The following is a 17,702-nucleotide window of genomic DNA, read 5'->3' on the forward strand; positions in this document are numbered from 1 at the left end:
GGGTTTTTCTTTGTGTTGAGTTTTTTTAAGTTCTTTATAAATTTTGTCCTCTTACCATACTGTTGTCTGTGTCTCAGAGTTGTTTGCTTAATCTCTTCAACTTGTTCTGGCCAGTTTTGCTCAGTGGGTAGAGTATCGGCCTGTGAATGAAGGGTCTTGTGTTCGATTCCAGTCAAGTGCATCGTATGAGTATGATGTTGCTGTGAATTTGTTAGATATGGCTTTTATTATGTTGAGGTATGCTTCCTCTGTTCCCACTTTGCTGAGAATTTTTATCATAAATGGGTGCTGGCTTTTATCAAATTCTTTCTCTGCATCTATTGTTATGATCATATGATTTTTGTCCTTCAATTTGTTTATGTGGTATATCACATTTATTGATTTGTGATATTGTACCAACTTTGCATTCCCAGAATAAATCTCATTTGATCATGGTGCGTGAACTTTTTAATGCATTGCTGGACCTGGTCTGCTAATATTTTGTTGAAGATTTTAGTATCTGTGTTCATTAAGGATATTGACTTATAATTTTCTTTCTTTGTAGTGTCTATACCAAGTTTTTGAAAATACTGGCTTTGTAAAATGAGCTTGGAAGTCTTCTCTCCTCTTGAACTTTTTGGAATCATTTGAGGATAGGTGTTAGTTCTTTAAGTATTTGGTAAAATTCACCTGTGAAGCCATCCAGTTTAGGACTTTTGATTGTTGAGAATTTTTTTTACTGCTGCTATTTCGTTACTTGTAATTTAATTATTTAGATTTCCTGATTCTTCCTGATTCACTTTTGGAAGATTGTATGTTTCTAAAAATTTATCTATTTTTTCCAGATTGTCCAATTGTATTTCTTTGGTGTTAGTTATTACTTCTCCTTCCTTTCTATTTTATTTATCTGTGTCCTCCTTATTCTTGATTTATTCTGGTTAAAGGTTTGTCAGTCTTGTTTGTCTTTAAAACACACACACACACACACACACACACACACACACACACACACAACATAACACATCCAGCCCTTGGTTTCATTGCTCTTTTGTATTTTTTAGACTATTTTAGTTACTTCTGCTCTGATCTTCATTCCTTCCTTCTATGCACTTTGGGCTTTGTTTTTATTTTTCTAGTTTAAGTTTAAAGTTAGGCTGAAACCGGTTTGGCTCAGTGGATAGAGCGTCGGTCTGCGGACTGAAAAGTCCCAGGTTCGATTCCGGTCAAGGGCATGTACATTGGTTGCGGGCACATCCCCAGTAGGGGATGTAAAGGAGGTAGCTGATCGATGTCTCTCTCTCATCGATGTTTCTAGCTCTCTATTCCTCTCCCTACCTCTCAGTAAAAAATCAATAAAATATATATTAAAAAAAAGTTTAAAGTTAGATTATTTAAGTTTTTTTTTTTAATTTTTTTATTTCCTGAGGTAGGCATGTAATGCTACGAATTTCTGTCTTAGGACTGCTATGTCCCATAGATTTTTGGGTCGTTGTATTCTCATTTTCATTTATTTCAAGGTATCTTTTGATTTCTTCCTTGTTCTCATTGTTTATAACCTGTTATTTAGCCTCCATGTCTTTGTCTGTTTTACAGGGTTTTTTTCTTGTGATTGATTTCTAGTTTTATACCATTATGGTCAGAGAAGATGCTTGACATGATTTCACTCTTCTTAAATTTACTGAGAGTTGTTTTGTGTTCTAACCTGTGTTCTGTCCTAAAAAATGATTCATGTGCATTTAAAATATATATATATTCTGCTGTTTTGGGGTGAAATGCTTTGAAGATATCAATCAAATCCATCTGATTTAGTGTGTCATTTAAGGCTGCTGTTTATTTTTATGGTTTCTGTGTCCTTTTCGTGCTGTTTTAATTCTCAGTAAGTTCCTTGAGCATCCTTATAACCCCTCCCCCCTCTTTTTTTTTTTTTTTTTTTCTATATCTGATAAATTGCTTGCATCCATTTCATTTTTTTTTTCTTGAGATATCACCTGTTTTTTTCCTTTGGGATCTGTTTTTTTGTCTCCCCATTTTAGCTGCGTTTTTGTGTTTGTTTCTGTGTATTAGGTAGATCTGCTATGACTCCCAGTCTTGGTAGTATAGCCTTATGTAGTAGGTGTCCTGTGGGACCCAGTCATGCAGTTTCATTGACCACCTGAGCTGAGTGCTCTAGGAATGATGTCAGGAGGAACCCCGGTAGCTGAGATTTCTCTCCTGAATCTCAGCTGCCACTTATGGGAGCATGGCCAGCCCTCACTTCTCCACATTTCCTACTAGTCTCGCTGTCTACGGTTTCTTTGGTATAATTTTTCTAGCTTTATTTTCTTTGCCAATGAAGGGAACCATGTCGAGCACAATCTGTTTTGTCATGCTTATTCTTCACTTGTGTCCTTTTCAGGACCCCTGCTCAAGGCCTTTTATATTACCAAGTAGAAAACTTTGGACTGATTTTTGCCTTTCATATCATTTTTGTTGTATTTCTTTAGTGATTTGTTCATTTCTTTGTATTATAGTTCAGTCTCTATAATACAAAGGCTTGTATATCTCTCCAAGACAGTAAAAATTTCCTTTGGACAATTTTGATTAAAAGAAGAAATTTCTACAACAGCTTTTAAACCTCAAATATATTTCTTCAAAGAAAATCTTTAACAGGTCCTAGTATGTAAGAGAGATGAAAGTAAAGTTCTTCTGATTAAAGTTGAGGTTTGGTGGTCTCAAACCATTCTCTTCCTCTTTTATTGGCCTCTGGGTAATTTCAAAGACACTGGTTTGGAGTACCTTTTAGCAGTCTTTCTGCTCCTTGATAATATTTCTGTTAAAAACTATTCATGCTTTAACTCACAAGAGATCTTGGAATAAGTGGGTGCAGTGTCAGTGGCCTGTTTTCTACCTTCCAAATGTCACTTCAGAAGGGTACAGGGCTATAGTGAAGCATTAGTCATGAGATATTTTATTTGAATTGTCTTCTTTTGCCACTTAACACTGGTAGCGTTAGAACTTAGTTTTGATGCATATATTCTAAAATATTGATATTGGGACTATGGAGAACAATATGATACTTTCTTTAATGTGGATAATGCTGAATGCAAATATAGCGTACAAGAGGGACAGCCAAGTAGATTACATATATCTCGGGAGGGTATTAGAATAGCTATTATCTTAGCTTGATTTAAAAAACGTTTTACATAACCAAAATTATAACATTTATAAATGTATTTCTCCTTAGATAGTAGAAGAAAAAAACATTTTGTGAAATGTCAGTTTATTTTAATTTCTTTAAAATTTAATATTCCCTTTTCAAATTAAAGAAAAGTTAAATTTGGTGTCTTAAGCATTTAACCTCTGACATTTGTTTTCTGGTTATTTTTAGGTTCGACATGGTGCAGGCACTGGACTTAGGGAAATACTTAAAGCTCATGGGAAAAGTGGTGGTAAAATGGGAGACAGTACTTTAGAAGAGGTAAGTCTAGTAAAGAAACAATTATTATCAAGTTTTAGTAGTTGACTCTTTCCAAGTTAGAGAAGTAGCAGAGCATGTACCATAAGGTAGAAATGAAAGGAAAATAAGAATTATGGAAAGGTGATTTTGAGGGGAAGAGTATAAGTAAAGAGGTTAGGAAAAAGGTTATTTATAGACAGGAAGAACAAGTTCACAGGAAAGATGTTCAGAAACATTGAGTGGAAAAATACATAGAAGTAAGAATATTTGAGCAGCACATAATGGATTAGAAAGTAGAGTAAAATGAATAAGAGGATACTTTAGAGGTCAGTGAGCAATATGATTGATGTAGCATGGAGACACTGGTAACAGGATAGATAGTAAGTAAATGATAGATACATTTGATATTAAAGTAGTCTTAAGTAGTTTCTTCATTTCTCTTGGAGTGCAAGTAGTATAATATAATTTATGAATTTTAAAGATATTGGTATAGTGTATCTGAATCTAATAAGAGGATGTGGTTAATATTAAAGATAGCATTTGGAACTCTAATACATTTTGATCATTGTTCCTACAGCTAAAAGAATCCATTCCAATATTTTAGTTTTTTGTTTTAGACCTAATGTGTTTCTCCAAGCCCCAATACAAAAGTGTGATCTTTATTACTAAAAAATGATTGTTTAACAGATGATTCAGCAGCATCAAGAATGGTTGGAAGACTTGGTTATTAGACTCCTTTGTGTTTTTGCATTAGACAGATTTGGAGACTTTGTTTCTGATGAAGTAAGTATCACCTAAGAGAGGCTTTGCCCAATTAAATTTCAAATTCAGCAAGATAAGCCTTTTGAAATATGAGTTTTCTTTCTTTCTCATTTGCAGGTTGTGGCACCAGTTCGTGAAACTTGTGCTCAAACCTTAGGTGTGGTGTTAAAACACATGAATGAAACAGGAGTTCATAAGACGGTGGATGTGCTGCTTAAGTTACTTACACAAGAACAATGGGAAGTTAGACATGGTGGTCTGCTAGGAATAAAATACGCTTTGGCAGTTCGTCAGGTAAACATTTAGTTTTTGAAGCATATATGGGAGAGTTTCACACTCCCCTCCCCCCCAGTTCTTTTCATTAATTATACGAAATGGCCCTAGATTCTTACTGTTACAGGTAAGTCAGTCCTTCAAGATTTGCTTTTTTAGATAGTGTCATAGAGACAGGTACAAATATCAATTTAAGTACAACCCAAAAGATGATGAATTAGGTTTGGAAATCTGTTATTGTTTCATAGCAAGATCAATTCTAGGTGAGATTCCATTGTTTGTGATCCCAGGAATGGCCTCTGAAGGCTGGCTCTCTTGAGGAACTTGAAAAAAGAGTAGATTAGAATACAGACAAGCAGGAAGGGATTGCTTTTCTTTCCCTCTTCTCATACCCTTTTTGGCTATCAGTGGGGTTGAATGAGAAATAGGCATTAAGGTTCTAATACCAGGGTTTTCTATGTATGTGTGGTCACACAGGAAATTCATAGTCTTACCTTGAGAACATGTTCTGATTTTTTAAATCACACTGAATAATAAAGTACTTGATATTGTAGTCTTTTTGCAAATAAGATTAGCTATATAGGCTCCTGTTGATGTTATTTTTCTTTCTGTTTATGTGATTCCTTTTTAATAAAAATTTGGATTTATATTTTTATATGGCAAGTTTAATAAAAAATGTTGAAGCACAATGTTTGTATTAAGAAAATTAGTTTATTTTTATGTACTTTTTTACAGGATGTAATCAATACTTTATTGCCTAAAGTTTTAACTAAAATAATTGAAGGACTCCAGGACCTTGATGATGATGTCAGAGCTGTTGCTGCAGCATCATTAGTACCTGTGGTAGAAAGCCTTGTGTATCTTCAGACACAAAAGGTAAATTTTTTTTTTTTTAATATTCTTCCTATATAGCTTGTTTACATTTGAGGTATAAAGTATTAGAAAAAAAACATTGACAACTTTATTTCCCTTACCCTCCATTTTTCTTATGACAGCCCTCTGGTATATATAATTCAATTATATCGGGTCTAGTAATAATTAATGTCGTTTTTAAACATTCATTTAAAATCTTGCTTGGCGTTGACTTGTATTGACATAACCTTCAAACACATGGTATCTACAGAACGTGTGAAGTGCAATTAACAAGTTTTGCTTGAAAAAGTTTGTGTTTGGTTTGGTTTTTGTTGCAAAACTAGGGCTAAGAAGATGGCGGATGAAGAGCATATTCGGCACTGCATGCTTTACGAGTTCCAATTAGGAAGAAAAGCAAGTGAGGTTGCAAAAAACATCTGTAGTGCTCTTGGTCAAGATGCAGTTAGCGCCAGAAAATGCCAGCGTTGGTTTGAGAAATTTCGCGAGGGAAATTTTTCGTTAGATGGCAAGAGTGGTCGAGGCCGTGTGTCCAATTTTGATCAAGAAGCTCTTCAAACTCTTTTGGTGCAAAATCCTCAAATTACCCAACAAGAGCTTGCGACAACTTTAAATTGTTCACAAAAAACAATTTCCAATCAATTGCGTGCACTTGGCAAAATCCAAAAGTTTGGAAAATGGGTTCCTCATGAGTTGACCGACAACAACCGTAATCAAAGAGTCACAATTTGCAGTTCGCTCCTCTCTCGTCAAAACCATTTGCCGCTTTTAGAGCAAATTGTTACCGGAGATGAAGAATGGGTGCTGTATGTTAATTTGAAAAGGCGGCCTCAATGGTTGGACAAAAATGAGGCTCCGCAGCCCACGCCAAAACCTGACTTGCATGCGAAAAAAGTGATGTTGTGTGTTTGGTGGAATTTTAAAGGAATTCTTCATTATGAACTTTTACCATCTAACCAAACCATTACAAGTGCAGTGTATAGTGCCCAATTGGAAAGGTTAGCCCAAGCTTTAAGAGAAAAAGAACCCGCGCTGATTAATCGGAAGGGCGTAATTCTTCACCATGATAATGCACGACCGCATACTGCAAGAATCACTGCTGAAAAACTGCGCCAGTTGGAATAGGAAGTTCTCCCTCAACCTGCATATTCTCCTGATATTGCCCCTTCCGATTACCATTTGTTTCGTTCTTTGCAAAACTTTCTTCTTGGAAAAAAATTTAATAATGAAGAATGCCTCAAAAATGCATTGACCAAATTTTTTGCATCAAAATCACAAGAATTTTACAACAGAGGGATTAAAATGCTTCCTGAGCGTTGGGCACAAGTAGTAGAAAACAATGGCAACTATATTGTTGATTAAATTTTGTTGTATTGTTTAAATAAATTCGATTTAAGAAAGTATTAGAAAACGACATTATTATTAGACCTAATACATTATCCTTAGGAAGAGTGAATTTTGTCTATTAATGTTCTTCCCATTCACATACACACACTATTTCCTTGAGAAAAAGGCAAACATTTCTTCTTTAGTTTACTCTTGGTTTGTTTTGATTTTTTGTTTTTAGTTTTTTGTTTTTTAATCTGGTCTCATTTTTTGAAGTGACTCTTCTCAAGGTCTATCTGTTTCTCTTGTATTATCAAACCAGAACACGTATATTTGGAAGTGCAGCAAACAGTATTTTACAAATGAAATTTGTCTTTAGTACTGTTTTAAATAAAATTACAGAGAGGGTCATGTCTATATGTCAACGCTGTATTGTTTTCAAAGTTTAGTTTTTACATAAAGTATTGGATCTTTTATTTCCTGAATTCTCCCTCCCAATTATGAAGAGAAGTTTCAAAATAATTGTGAGTGGCATTAAAAATGGGTAGGAAATTGTTAAAGGCAAATAATATCCCCTTCTTAACTTTGCTCAAAACTGACTCTATTCAAGATAGAATGCATATGTTGTTGAATTAGTAATGACTCCTGGGATACAAACAATCTGGCATGGCTTGTGAATATATTGTGTAAAATTAGTAACTGTTTCTTTGATAACTGATCTTATAGGTACCCTTCATTATAAATACATTATGGGATGCTCTTCTGGAACTAGATGATCTAACAGCTTCAACTAATAGTATTATGACTCTTCTTTCATCCCTGTTAACTTACCCTCAAGTCCAACAATGCAGGTAATTATTTCTATTTAGTGGAATAAAGTTAAGAAGTACTTCCTACATAAATTTTCAGATATTTAAAGCCTAAAAATACAATAGTCTAGCTTTTATTTTTAATTTAAAAAATATTTTTATTGATTTCAGAGAGTAAGGGAGAGAGAAGAGAGAGAGAGATAGAAACATCAGTGATGAGAGAGAATCATTGATTGGCTGCTTCCTACATGCCCTCTACTGGGGATTGAGCCTGCAACACTAGTATGTGCCCTTGTCTGGAATTGAACCTGGGACCCTTCAGTCACAGGCTGATGCTCTATCCACTGAGCAAAACCAGCTAGGGCAATAGTCTAGCTTTTAGGAACAGTACTAAAGTTGGTGATGCCAAAGACTACAATTTTCAGGAAGTCCCCTCCCTCCCTCCCAAACTATCTAGCCACTAGCACATTTGGGACAGGAATTTAAAAAGTTCATATTCTTTTATGTGTGGGTTACTTTGGTTATAGAAGTCTTCATCTTATTCATCTTATAATAGTTGACTTCAGAAATATAATTATTGCATTTTATTTTCACCTCTTGCTCCACAATATAGGATTTTTGCCTAATTTAGTGATATTTAGTTACTAGAATTATCATTGAACATCAGCATTGCATTTTCTAAAATTTGCTCCTCTAGGCACTTTTCCCTTGTAATGTTTACTTCAACTCTTGTTCTTGATATCAAGAATTATTCATCAGGAAGAGGATACATAATAATCTTCTATATATATAAAACCCTAAGCGACCGGTCAACTGTTTCACCAGTCAACTGTTTCACCAGTCGCTAAGACACGCACTAACCACTGGGGGCAGACCCTCAGCTCAGGAGCTGCCGCCCTTTGGTCAGTGCACTCCCACAGCAGGAGCAACACTCAGCAAGCTTACTGAGCTGCGGCAAGCGGTGCGGCCGTGATGAGCAGGAGTGACGCGGCACCTGGCCTGGACTCGGGTATCTCCCTGGCCGTCTGCTGCTTTGCCAGCAGTTTGACATTCCCTGGAGGTCCTGGATTGTGAGAGAGCATAGGCCAGGCTGAGGGACCCTACCGGTGCACGAATATAATGTGCAAAGGCAGAGAGATTGAGTGAATCCAAAAAACATAAATAAAAAAATTTACTTTTTTATCCTAATATTTGAAACGAAGATCAGCTAATTAATGTATTCCCTGCTTTTTAGATTGTACAAGTAAATGAATAGAAAAATTGAGGTGATAGTTCATATAGGGAGTAAATGAGTTAATCTTGTGAAACCTCTTCACAAGGTACAAAATGCATGAGCTTTTAATTATCCTTAGTTAGGGATTGGCAACCTTTTTGTGAAGTCAAATAATTATCTTTATGGCTTTGCAGGCCATGTGATCTCTCAAAATTACTCAACTCTGCAGATAATATTTTTGGCTTTGTGGGCCATGTGATCTCTTGTCAGAATTACTCAATTCTGCTAATGTAACACAAAAGCAGCCATAAACAATACATAAGAGTAAATATATCTGTTTTCAATAAAACTTAAAAAAAATATATACATATTAATTTTTTTACAGAGAGGAAGGGAGAGGGATAGAGAGCTAGAAACACTGATGAGAGAGAAACATCGATCAGCTGCCTCTTGCACCCCCCCCACTGGGGATGTGCCTGCAACCAAGGTACATGTGCTTGACCAGAATCCACCCCGGGGACCTTTCAGTCTGTAGGCCGGCGCTCTATCCACTGAGCCAAACAGGTTTCGGCCCAATAAAACTTCTATTTAAAAACCAGGTAGAGTGGATTTAGGCTGTGGGCCTTAGATTTATTGACACCTGGTCTAAATAAAGAAGTAAGGAATTTTAAAAAATCATCAATTAGATAGAGTTAGGAAAGCTACAAAATGAAAATGAAAGAAAATGAAAATGAAAGAATGTAGTGAGAGGTTTGTTGCCACAATGTGAAATAAAGTATTTTTTAATCCCCTCCCCCCTCAAATTGCTTTATTGGAACATTTGTTTCATATATTGTGCTATTTGGCAGATAATTTTTAGTTTATGTCAGAAGAAATGCAGCATGTAATTTGGAGCATGAGGAGTTACACTATTAACAAGACGTTGTTACTGTGCTTTTACATATTTTGAGTATGTTGCATGTGTACTAAATGTGTAAATTAATGTAAGAAGTCATGTTTTTTATACAAACCTTCAAATATTAAAGTATTAAAAGATAGGCCTTCTGAGAGGAACTACATAACAACAGATATTGATAGTTACATTGACGTATTTTTTATTCATGCCTTTTTCTACAGAGGTATGTATTCCAAATGCTACTTACAAATCATTTCCTTATTCCAGGTAACTTTTATAAATCACTCATGGATATGACAGGAGTCTTATGGCTCAAGTTGTTAGCCTAGATGTGGCTTTGTTTGCTTCCCTATTTAAAATCTAACCTGTAAGAAGGAAGATATTTTTGAGTTTTCTTAACTTAGTAATGCTAAATCAGGATACATTTCAAAGTTACTACCATACCACCTTTTGCTCATTTGACATGTGGCAGAGATGGCCGCAGAGTGGATGTAAGTGATGTGTATGTTATGGTTGCCCACGGGATAGGAGTAAGGATTAGCAGTCCTGATTTTGTGTAGGTTTACTACCAGCTAAGATACATGTCCCATTTTTTTTTTTAAAGTAAGAACAGATTGAGAATAAAAACATTATATTGTAAAGTTCTAACTTGATAAAGGTAATTTATGACATTAGCACCATAGAAAAATCTAATATTAATATTTCAGTTCTTTATGACTATTTGCTCTGGCTATACTGGTGCTGTAATAACAGTTTTAAATGAGGGTATTAAATGAAGGTTCATATGAAAATTATATTTTTAGACCTTACTCCTCTAAAAAGATAATAGGTCCACCAGGAAATGATATTTATATAATGTATCAATGGAGTTTCAACTGAGAATAATTAGATTAACTTGTTTCTTCTTTATTAGTATTCAACAGTCACTCACAGTTTTAGTTCCACGTGTCTGGCCATTTTTGCATCACACTATATCATCAGTTCGAAGAGCAGCATTGGAAACTCTGTTTACGTTATTATCAACACAGGACCAGGTAAGAAGGAATAACTATATATAGCAATCTTGAAATTTATGTAAATTAATTTTTAAAAGTAAATTGGATCATCAGGTTACTGTTACTGTATATCCAAAGATCAAGAGAATGCTGGGCCTAGTAGAAATAAGATGGTGACCATGTAGACACAAAAGGATATAATCATGATGAAGGCAGGTATATTTTAATAGTAATATTTTCATGTAGATTACATTACTAGCACTTGAAATAGTGTTTAACACTTAGAAGGCCCTCAGTAAATATTATGAAAAATTGAATAATCCCTTCCTCTCAAAGACCTGTTATTCTGTCTTGGCTGATGAATTTGATGATTGGCAGAACCAAGCTCAGATTAGAAGGCTACATTTAAAGCTCTGTAGTACTTCTAAAGACTAACAATGAAATTGCTAGGCACTTGCTTCTTCTTAAGGATAACTCAATTTTTTAAGAGCATGATATTTCCAATGATAGAATATTTTAGAAGTCACACACTGAAATGTCTATAGCAATCATTCAGGTAATATTCACATTCCTATTTTTTAAATAAACCTATGGGTCAATTTAGAATTTAGAGAAATATTGTAAGGAATTCATTCATTTTTCTTTTCTTTCTTTTTTTTTTTTAAAGTAATTTGTTTGTTTGTTTTTTTATTGATTTTTACAGAGAGGAAGGGAGAGAGATAGAGAGTTAGAAACATCGATGAGAGAGAGTCATCGATCAGCTGCCTCTTACACACACCCTACTGGGGATATGCCCTCAACCAAGGTAGTACATGCCCTTGACTGGAATCGAACCCGGGACCCTTCTGTCCCCAAGCCAACGCTCTATCCATTGAGCCAAACCGGTCTCGGCAGAATTCATTCATTTTTTTTTTTTTTTTAATATATATTTTATTGATTTTGTACAGAGAGGAAGGGAGAGAGATAGAGAGCTAGAAACATCAATGAGAGAGAAACATCGATCAGCTGCCTCCTGCACACCCCCCACTGGGGATATGCCCGCAACCAACGTACATGCCCTTGACCGGAATCGAACCCGGGATCCCTCAGTCCCCAAGCCAACGCTCTATCCACTGAGCCAAACCAGTCCTGGCAGAATTCATTCATTTTTATGCTCTTATTTATAGTATTACAGTTTGAGCCAGTGATCTTTAAAAAGCATTTGTTAATTATTTTAGACAATAGATTATAGTACAGATAAATGTCTCCTTTGTGTTCACTAACCATGCATTTCTATGTGAATTAGGGATATTTCATATAGACTTGCTTTAATCTGCAGCATGCTACTGTGTTGCACTTCTATGAATCAGCATCTTTAAACTTTGTTTTGCATTTTTTATTTTGTCTACTTAAACTCTTCTGAGGAAAAACTATCAGGTTTGTTTTGTAATCCTCAATTGATCTGGCATGGGTTATTCTGAGTTTTTACTTTATTATTTTAGTTTTGTGGTTTTTATCTAAATGTTTTTTATATAAGAACTGTATTCTTAAATTCACTTGGATAGGCCTTTTAAAGTTACAAAATTTCTTCCCTTCATGATTTTAAAGTTATAAAATTTCTTCCCTTTGTGGTTTTTTATTTTTTTAATAAGTCCATAGGCTTATTAACACACACACATACATACATACATACATACATACATACATACATACTGGGGGCCCAATGCATGAATTCGTGCACTTTGAAAAGAACTGTGGGACATGAGGCTGCAGTAGGCACAAGGGCCGGTCTCAGCCCATCCTCCTAGCCCTGGCCCGGTCCCTCCCACTGCAGGGCCCCCCCCCCCCCCCCCACACACACACACACTTCTGCAAGCTGCTGATAGCACGGAGCGATTGGGGCTGGCACCAGCAGCTGATTCAAGTGGGATCTACAAGGATCTGCTGTCCCTATCGCCCCTTAGGAACAGGGGGAGGCAGAGAAGCCCTTGGAGGCAATCAGGGTGATCTATGAATGTATTATATCTATCAGTAAACTCCTTTATTGGAATATCTAGATTAACTAGTGTTGATAACCACTAACTGTTGTAGCCAGAACTTTGACTCCAAGATCTAGAAAGGTATGTTTCTGGACATGATCTCTTGTTTTGCTATGTTCTGCTGAACTGGGTGAACTTTTTCATTCCATTTGCATACAGTCACTTTGTGAATCATGTTTGAAAAGCAGGTTTTGGCATGAAGCTTATATTTAGCAGAAAGATATACCTAAGATTGAGTTGGAATCTGAAGTATACTTAGTCCAGGTTTTAAGAAAATTTAACATGTGCATATGTAGAGAAGGAAAGAAAGGCAAAAAAATAGACTTTGGCTTTAGAGAACATTAGCATACTTTGGTTTGGACATATTTTATAAAGATATGGAAAGGGGAGCTGAAGTATAAATAGTTAGCTACTTTCCATAAATATTGGTTGAGTACATGAATAGAATAAGGCATTATAAATTATCTAAATACAGAATTGGGTTTGTTGGGGGGGGGGGTGGGGGAGGTTTACAGTGGACCAGAGTAGGATTTCATACCAAATTAGTGAAAGAATTCACTGTGATTCATCACTTTATTTATTTATTTATTTATTTATTTATTAAAATATATTTTATTGATTTTAACACAGAGGAAATGAGAGGGACAGAGAGTTAGAAACGTCGATGAGAGAGAAACACTGACCAGCTGCCTCTTGCACACCCCCTACTGGGGATGTGCCCGCAACCAAGGTACATGTCCTTGACCGTTGGATTCCTGAATACAGTGGGTGGGTTAATACTTTCCAGGCAAGATTTTTTTAATGTGTCTTTAACTGCTTTTGATGGTGCAATATCATGAAGCAAAATTACTTTGCTGTGTCTTCTGGCACATTCCGGTCATTTCATCATCAAAGCATGGTTCAAATTGACTTGCTCCTTCAGATGACCACTTCTTCCGATGGATGGCATGCGCAGTTTCTGAGCAGCACTTCAAAATGTTTGAAGAATTAGAAAATTGAGTCTCTGAATGGTTTGCCTAAAAACAAGAAAAGTTCTATTGGAACAGTATACACAAATTACCTGAAAGATGGGGGAATGTGTAGCTAGCGATGGACATTACTTTGAATGAAGCACTTTTGATGTTTATCTTAAAATTATCTTGTTTTCTTTGATTACAAAATCAGCCATTATTAACCGGTACACCTAGTAACTCTGGTCCTATCTTTGTTAGTCATTAGTTTTTCATTCACTAGAAAATTATACATAGCTTTCTACGTTATGCATTATCCCTAGAACTTGTAGCTTCCTGAAATTTCAGTTTAAATTTTCAAATTTCTCTTCCCAAACAACGTATGTTTGCTTTAAAAAACTATGGTGGGTTGTGGTGATAGATACTGTGAATTAGTTACTAGAATTTTTCAGTTGGTCAGTCTTATTCAGTAAGCTTGTATTTATTTCAACAATAATAGACATGTGAGATTCCTTTCTGAGAATCCTGGGCACACAGTAGATGTTTGGTTGAGCACTATTTGATTACTTACTTTAGGTGAGCTTCTGAATTGTTGAAAAATTTCTTAGGTTGAAGTGCTAAATTTGAGCATAAGGGAATCCCTGAATCCTCTGAAATTGGGAGCAAAATGTTACACCTAAATATGTATGTAACTGTGATTTTTCAAAGAGAAGAGTGTGCATAGTTTTCATCAGATTTTCAAAGGGCCCCTGAACCAAAATATTATAGATTAAGAACCTCTGCCTTGCCGAAACCGGTTTGGCTCAATGGATAGAGCGTCGGCTTGGGGACTGAAAGGTCCCGGGTTTGATTCCGGTCAAGGGCATGTACCTTGGTTGCGGGCATATCCCCAGTAGGGGGTGTGCAAGAGGCAGCTGATCGATGACTCACTCTCTCATCTATGTTTCTAAGTCTCTATCTCTCTCCCTTCCTCTCTGTACAAAAATCAAAAAAATATATTAAAAAAAAAAAAAAAAAGAACCTCTGCCTTAAATTTTTTTAAACATATTTTATTGATTTTTTTACAGAGAGGAAGGGAGAGAGATAGAGAGCCAGAAACATCGATGAGAGAGAAACATCGACCAGCCGCCTCCTGCACACCCCCCACTGGGGATGTGCCCACAACCAACATACATGCCCCTGACCGGAATCGAACCTGGGACCTTTCAGTCCGCAGACCGACGCTCTACCACTGAGCCAAACAGGCTTCAGCAACCTCTGCCTTAATTTTATAGCGAACTCAAAGTAGAGTTTTCTAATTTGAGTATCATCTTATAATTCTTTACTTGGATTATTGGTGAACACAGCAGCAGAATTTAAATTCTGATCAGCCAGCACAGCAGCAGCAATCTGATCATCTTTCAAGTTTCCCTGACAAAGCAGTGATATATAATGTAACCAAGGAGATATTGCTGGTTAGAGCTTCCTTCCATGTGGAGAATGATTTTAACATTTTTGAAGCAAAATTTAGTGTTGTTAAACATAATCAGACTTTCTCCAATTTCCTATCAATTATATGCCATTCAATTTCTACAAACTACTGGAATAGTAAATATGGTGGTGGTGGTCTAAAATCTTATTAGAATTTATCACTAGTTGAACCTTTTTGATAAAGCTAACTAGTCTTTTTATGGTAATACTTGAGATTATCTGACTTATTTATAACTCTTCAAATAAGCTAATTAATACCTATGAGTTACGTGCTATAGCTTTGATTCTGTTTTTGTTTTCAGAACTCTTCATCTTGGCTTATACCTATTCTGCCTGATATGCTTCGACACATTTTTCAATTTTGTGTTTTAGAAAGCAGCCAGGAAATTCTGGACCTCATTCACAAGGTAACCAATGAATATATCTGTACTCCTTTTCCTAGTAACTTGGTAGTTTTTAAATTTTTTCATAATTGCTATACTGTTTGTTGGTCAGGGATTTTTAAGAAATTAGAAATCATGTAAGAGATTTGGAAAGTCTGAAGATCTGCAAGGTGAGACAAGAAAATAGGCTTCTTATGCAGTATAACAGTATCTTGAAGTGACTTGAATGTGGAATTATATTAGTATTGAACTTTATAATATATGCAAAGAATTTCATTGACTTATTGAGATTTTGACAATTATTTTATGGGTATTTTTTATTTTAAATGACTTTCATAAAATATTGAAAAATTTTAAAACTTTCTTTTTATTACATTTAAAATGTACAAATCTACCAAAAAACAAAAACAAACAAACAAACAAACACCCCAATATTTTTAAAATAGGCCTTTATATTGAATTTTAAAATTAATCTATATTGTTTCTTGAAAATTATTTTTTTCAATTCACTGTCCCTAAAAATAAGTATTAGGCTTTAGTAGCCCTTACTAGAAAAATTTCACTTTCATATTCCCCCTTCACTCTGTAGGTTTGGATGGAATTGTTGAGCAAAGCTTCAGTTCAGTATGTGGTAGCAGCTGCTTGTCCATGGATGGGTGCTTGGCTTTGCTTAATGATGCAGCCTTCACATTTACCTATTGATTTAAATATGTTGCTGGAAGTAAAAGCTAGAGCCAAGGTAAGTGAAAGGGCCATACTATATTTGTATGTTTAGCTCACAATAATTAATCTGGTAATCACACAGGAAATCTGTATTGTTTTATTTTAAGTGATTTTATTAATTTAGCTTAATGGGGAATTATTTTATTAGGATCTTAACAAAATGCATAGTAATTTTTATTCATTGAAATTTTGTGAGAAGAACTGTATTTTACTGAGATTATAGCAAATTAAAATATTTTTGATGTTGCTATTAAACTTTAATGATTACTCTTTCATTATTGTTTTATGGTATTTTTTCATTCCCTCTAGGAAAAAACAAGTAGTAAGATACGCCAAGGCCAAAGCCAGAGTAAAGAAGTACTTCAGGAGTACATTGCAGGTGCAGACACCGTTATGGAAGACCCTGCCACCAGGGATTTTGTGGTTATGCGGGCCAGAATGATGGCAGCTAAGTGAGTATACATAAGTTCAAAAGTCATTTAACACAAAGATTCCTCTAATGTGTCTGTTAATCCTTCCTCCATCACACTACTTACAAAGGAAGAAAAAATTAACATGTAAGAAAACTTAATTTTTTTAAGTTTTAAATAGGATTTACATATTTTTGTGAAGTTAAGATTGGAGTTATGTCTTCTTGGGAAAAGTTAACTTCAATAGGGGAAACTTGACCTCAAGTAACTTGTATAGTAACTTCTTTTTTCTCCCTTTTAGGTTGTTAGGAGCACTTTGTTGCTGTATTTGTGATCCAGGCGTAAATGTAGTAACCCAAGAAATTAAACCGGCTGAATCCCTTAGCCAGTTATTACTCTTCCATTTGAACTCCAAATCTGCCTTACAGAGAATTAGTGTTGCTTTGGTAATCTGTGAATGGGCTTCTTTACAAAAGGTAAGTTTTTGCCCAAAAAGAAATGAAGTTACATTAAGTAAATTTTCAATAGCTGTTAGGATTATTTTCATTATATTTCATAAACAAAAAAGTGAAAATTTTCTCTGTATAAAAATCCAACAATTACAGAAAAGTATTCCAAATTATATTGAAATTGTTTCTCTCATTTGCCTTTAACCCTGGACTTTTTTCTTAGAATTCCTAGTCTTTTACCTGAGACTACTAGTTATGCTTGTACTTAACATTTACTCTTGATTAACTATCTGTTAAGAAATATCCCTCCTCTCAAGCTGGCATGGCTCAGTGGTAGATGTCGACCTATGAACCAGGGTGGTCTTGGTTCGATTCCAGGTCAAGACACATGCCTGGGTTGCGGGCTTGATCCCTGTGGTGTGGGGCGTGCAGGAGGCAACCAATCAATGATTCTCATCGTTGATGTTTCTATCTCTCTCTCCCTCCCCTTCCACTCTAAAATCATTAAAAATATATATTTTTTAAAAAGTCCCTCCTAATAAAATATGTGTATGTATGGAAGCAGTTCAGAAACTATTGGTCATTTATTCCTCTGTATCTCAGATATCACTGAAAACTATCAAAGATAAGAGGCTTTGAGTACTAGAAATCCATTTGTATATGTAGTGTAGCAAGGGCATAATTTTTGGTCGCACAAAGAATAATCTCCACATTAAAGCCAAAAATATTTGTTTCCAAATA

The 17,702-nt window shown here is 35.3% G+C and overlaps 1 protein-coding gene across 2 annotated transcripts in view; it reads left to right on the plus strand.

Annotated features, from left to right (window-relative positions):
* BTAF1 (B-TFIID TATA-box binding protein associated factor 1) overlaps positions 1-17,702 on the plus strand; it is a 96,018-nt gene that overhangs the window by 36,906 nt on the left and 41,410 nt on the right. For both annotated transcript variants that reach the window (XM_036438549.2, XM_036438550.2), the window contains 10 exons: positions 3,347-3,436; positions 4,103-4,198; positions 4,295-4,471; positions 5,186-5,326; positions 7,373-7,497; positions 10,477-10,597; positions 15,299-15,403; positions 15,969-16,118; positions 16,412-16,554; positions 16,814-16,988. In XM_036438549.2, the coding sequence (XP_036294442.1) occupies positions 3,347-3,436; positions 4,103-4,198; positions 4,295-4,471; positions 5,186-5,326; positions 7,373-7,497; positions 10,477-10,597; positions 15,299-15,403; positions 15,969-16,118; positions 16,412-16,554; positions 16,814-16,988 (1,323 nt within the window). The remainder of the gene's footprint in view (positions 1-3,346; positions 3,437-4,102; positions 4,199-4,294; positions 4,472-5,185; positions 5,327-7,372; positions 7,498-10,476; positions 10,598-15,298; positions 15,404-15,968; positions 16,119-16,411; positions 16,555-16,813; positions 16,989-17,702) is intronic.

Source organism: Pipistrellus kuhlii, unplaced genomic scaffold (assembly GCF_014108245.1).
Source record: "Pipistrellus kuhlii isolate mPipKuh1 unplaced genomic scaffold, mPipKuh1.p scaffold_m20_p_15, whole genome shotgun sequence".
Lineage (NCBI taxonomy): Eukaryota > Metazoa > Chordata > Mammalia > Chiroptera > Vespertilionidae > Pipistrellus > Pipistrellus kuhlii.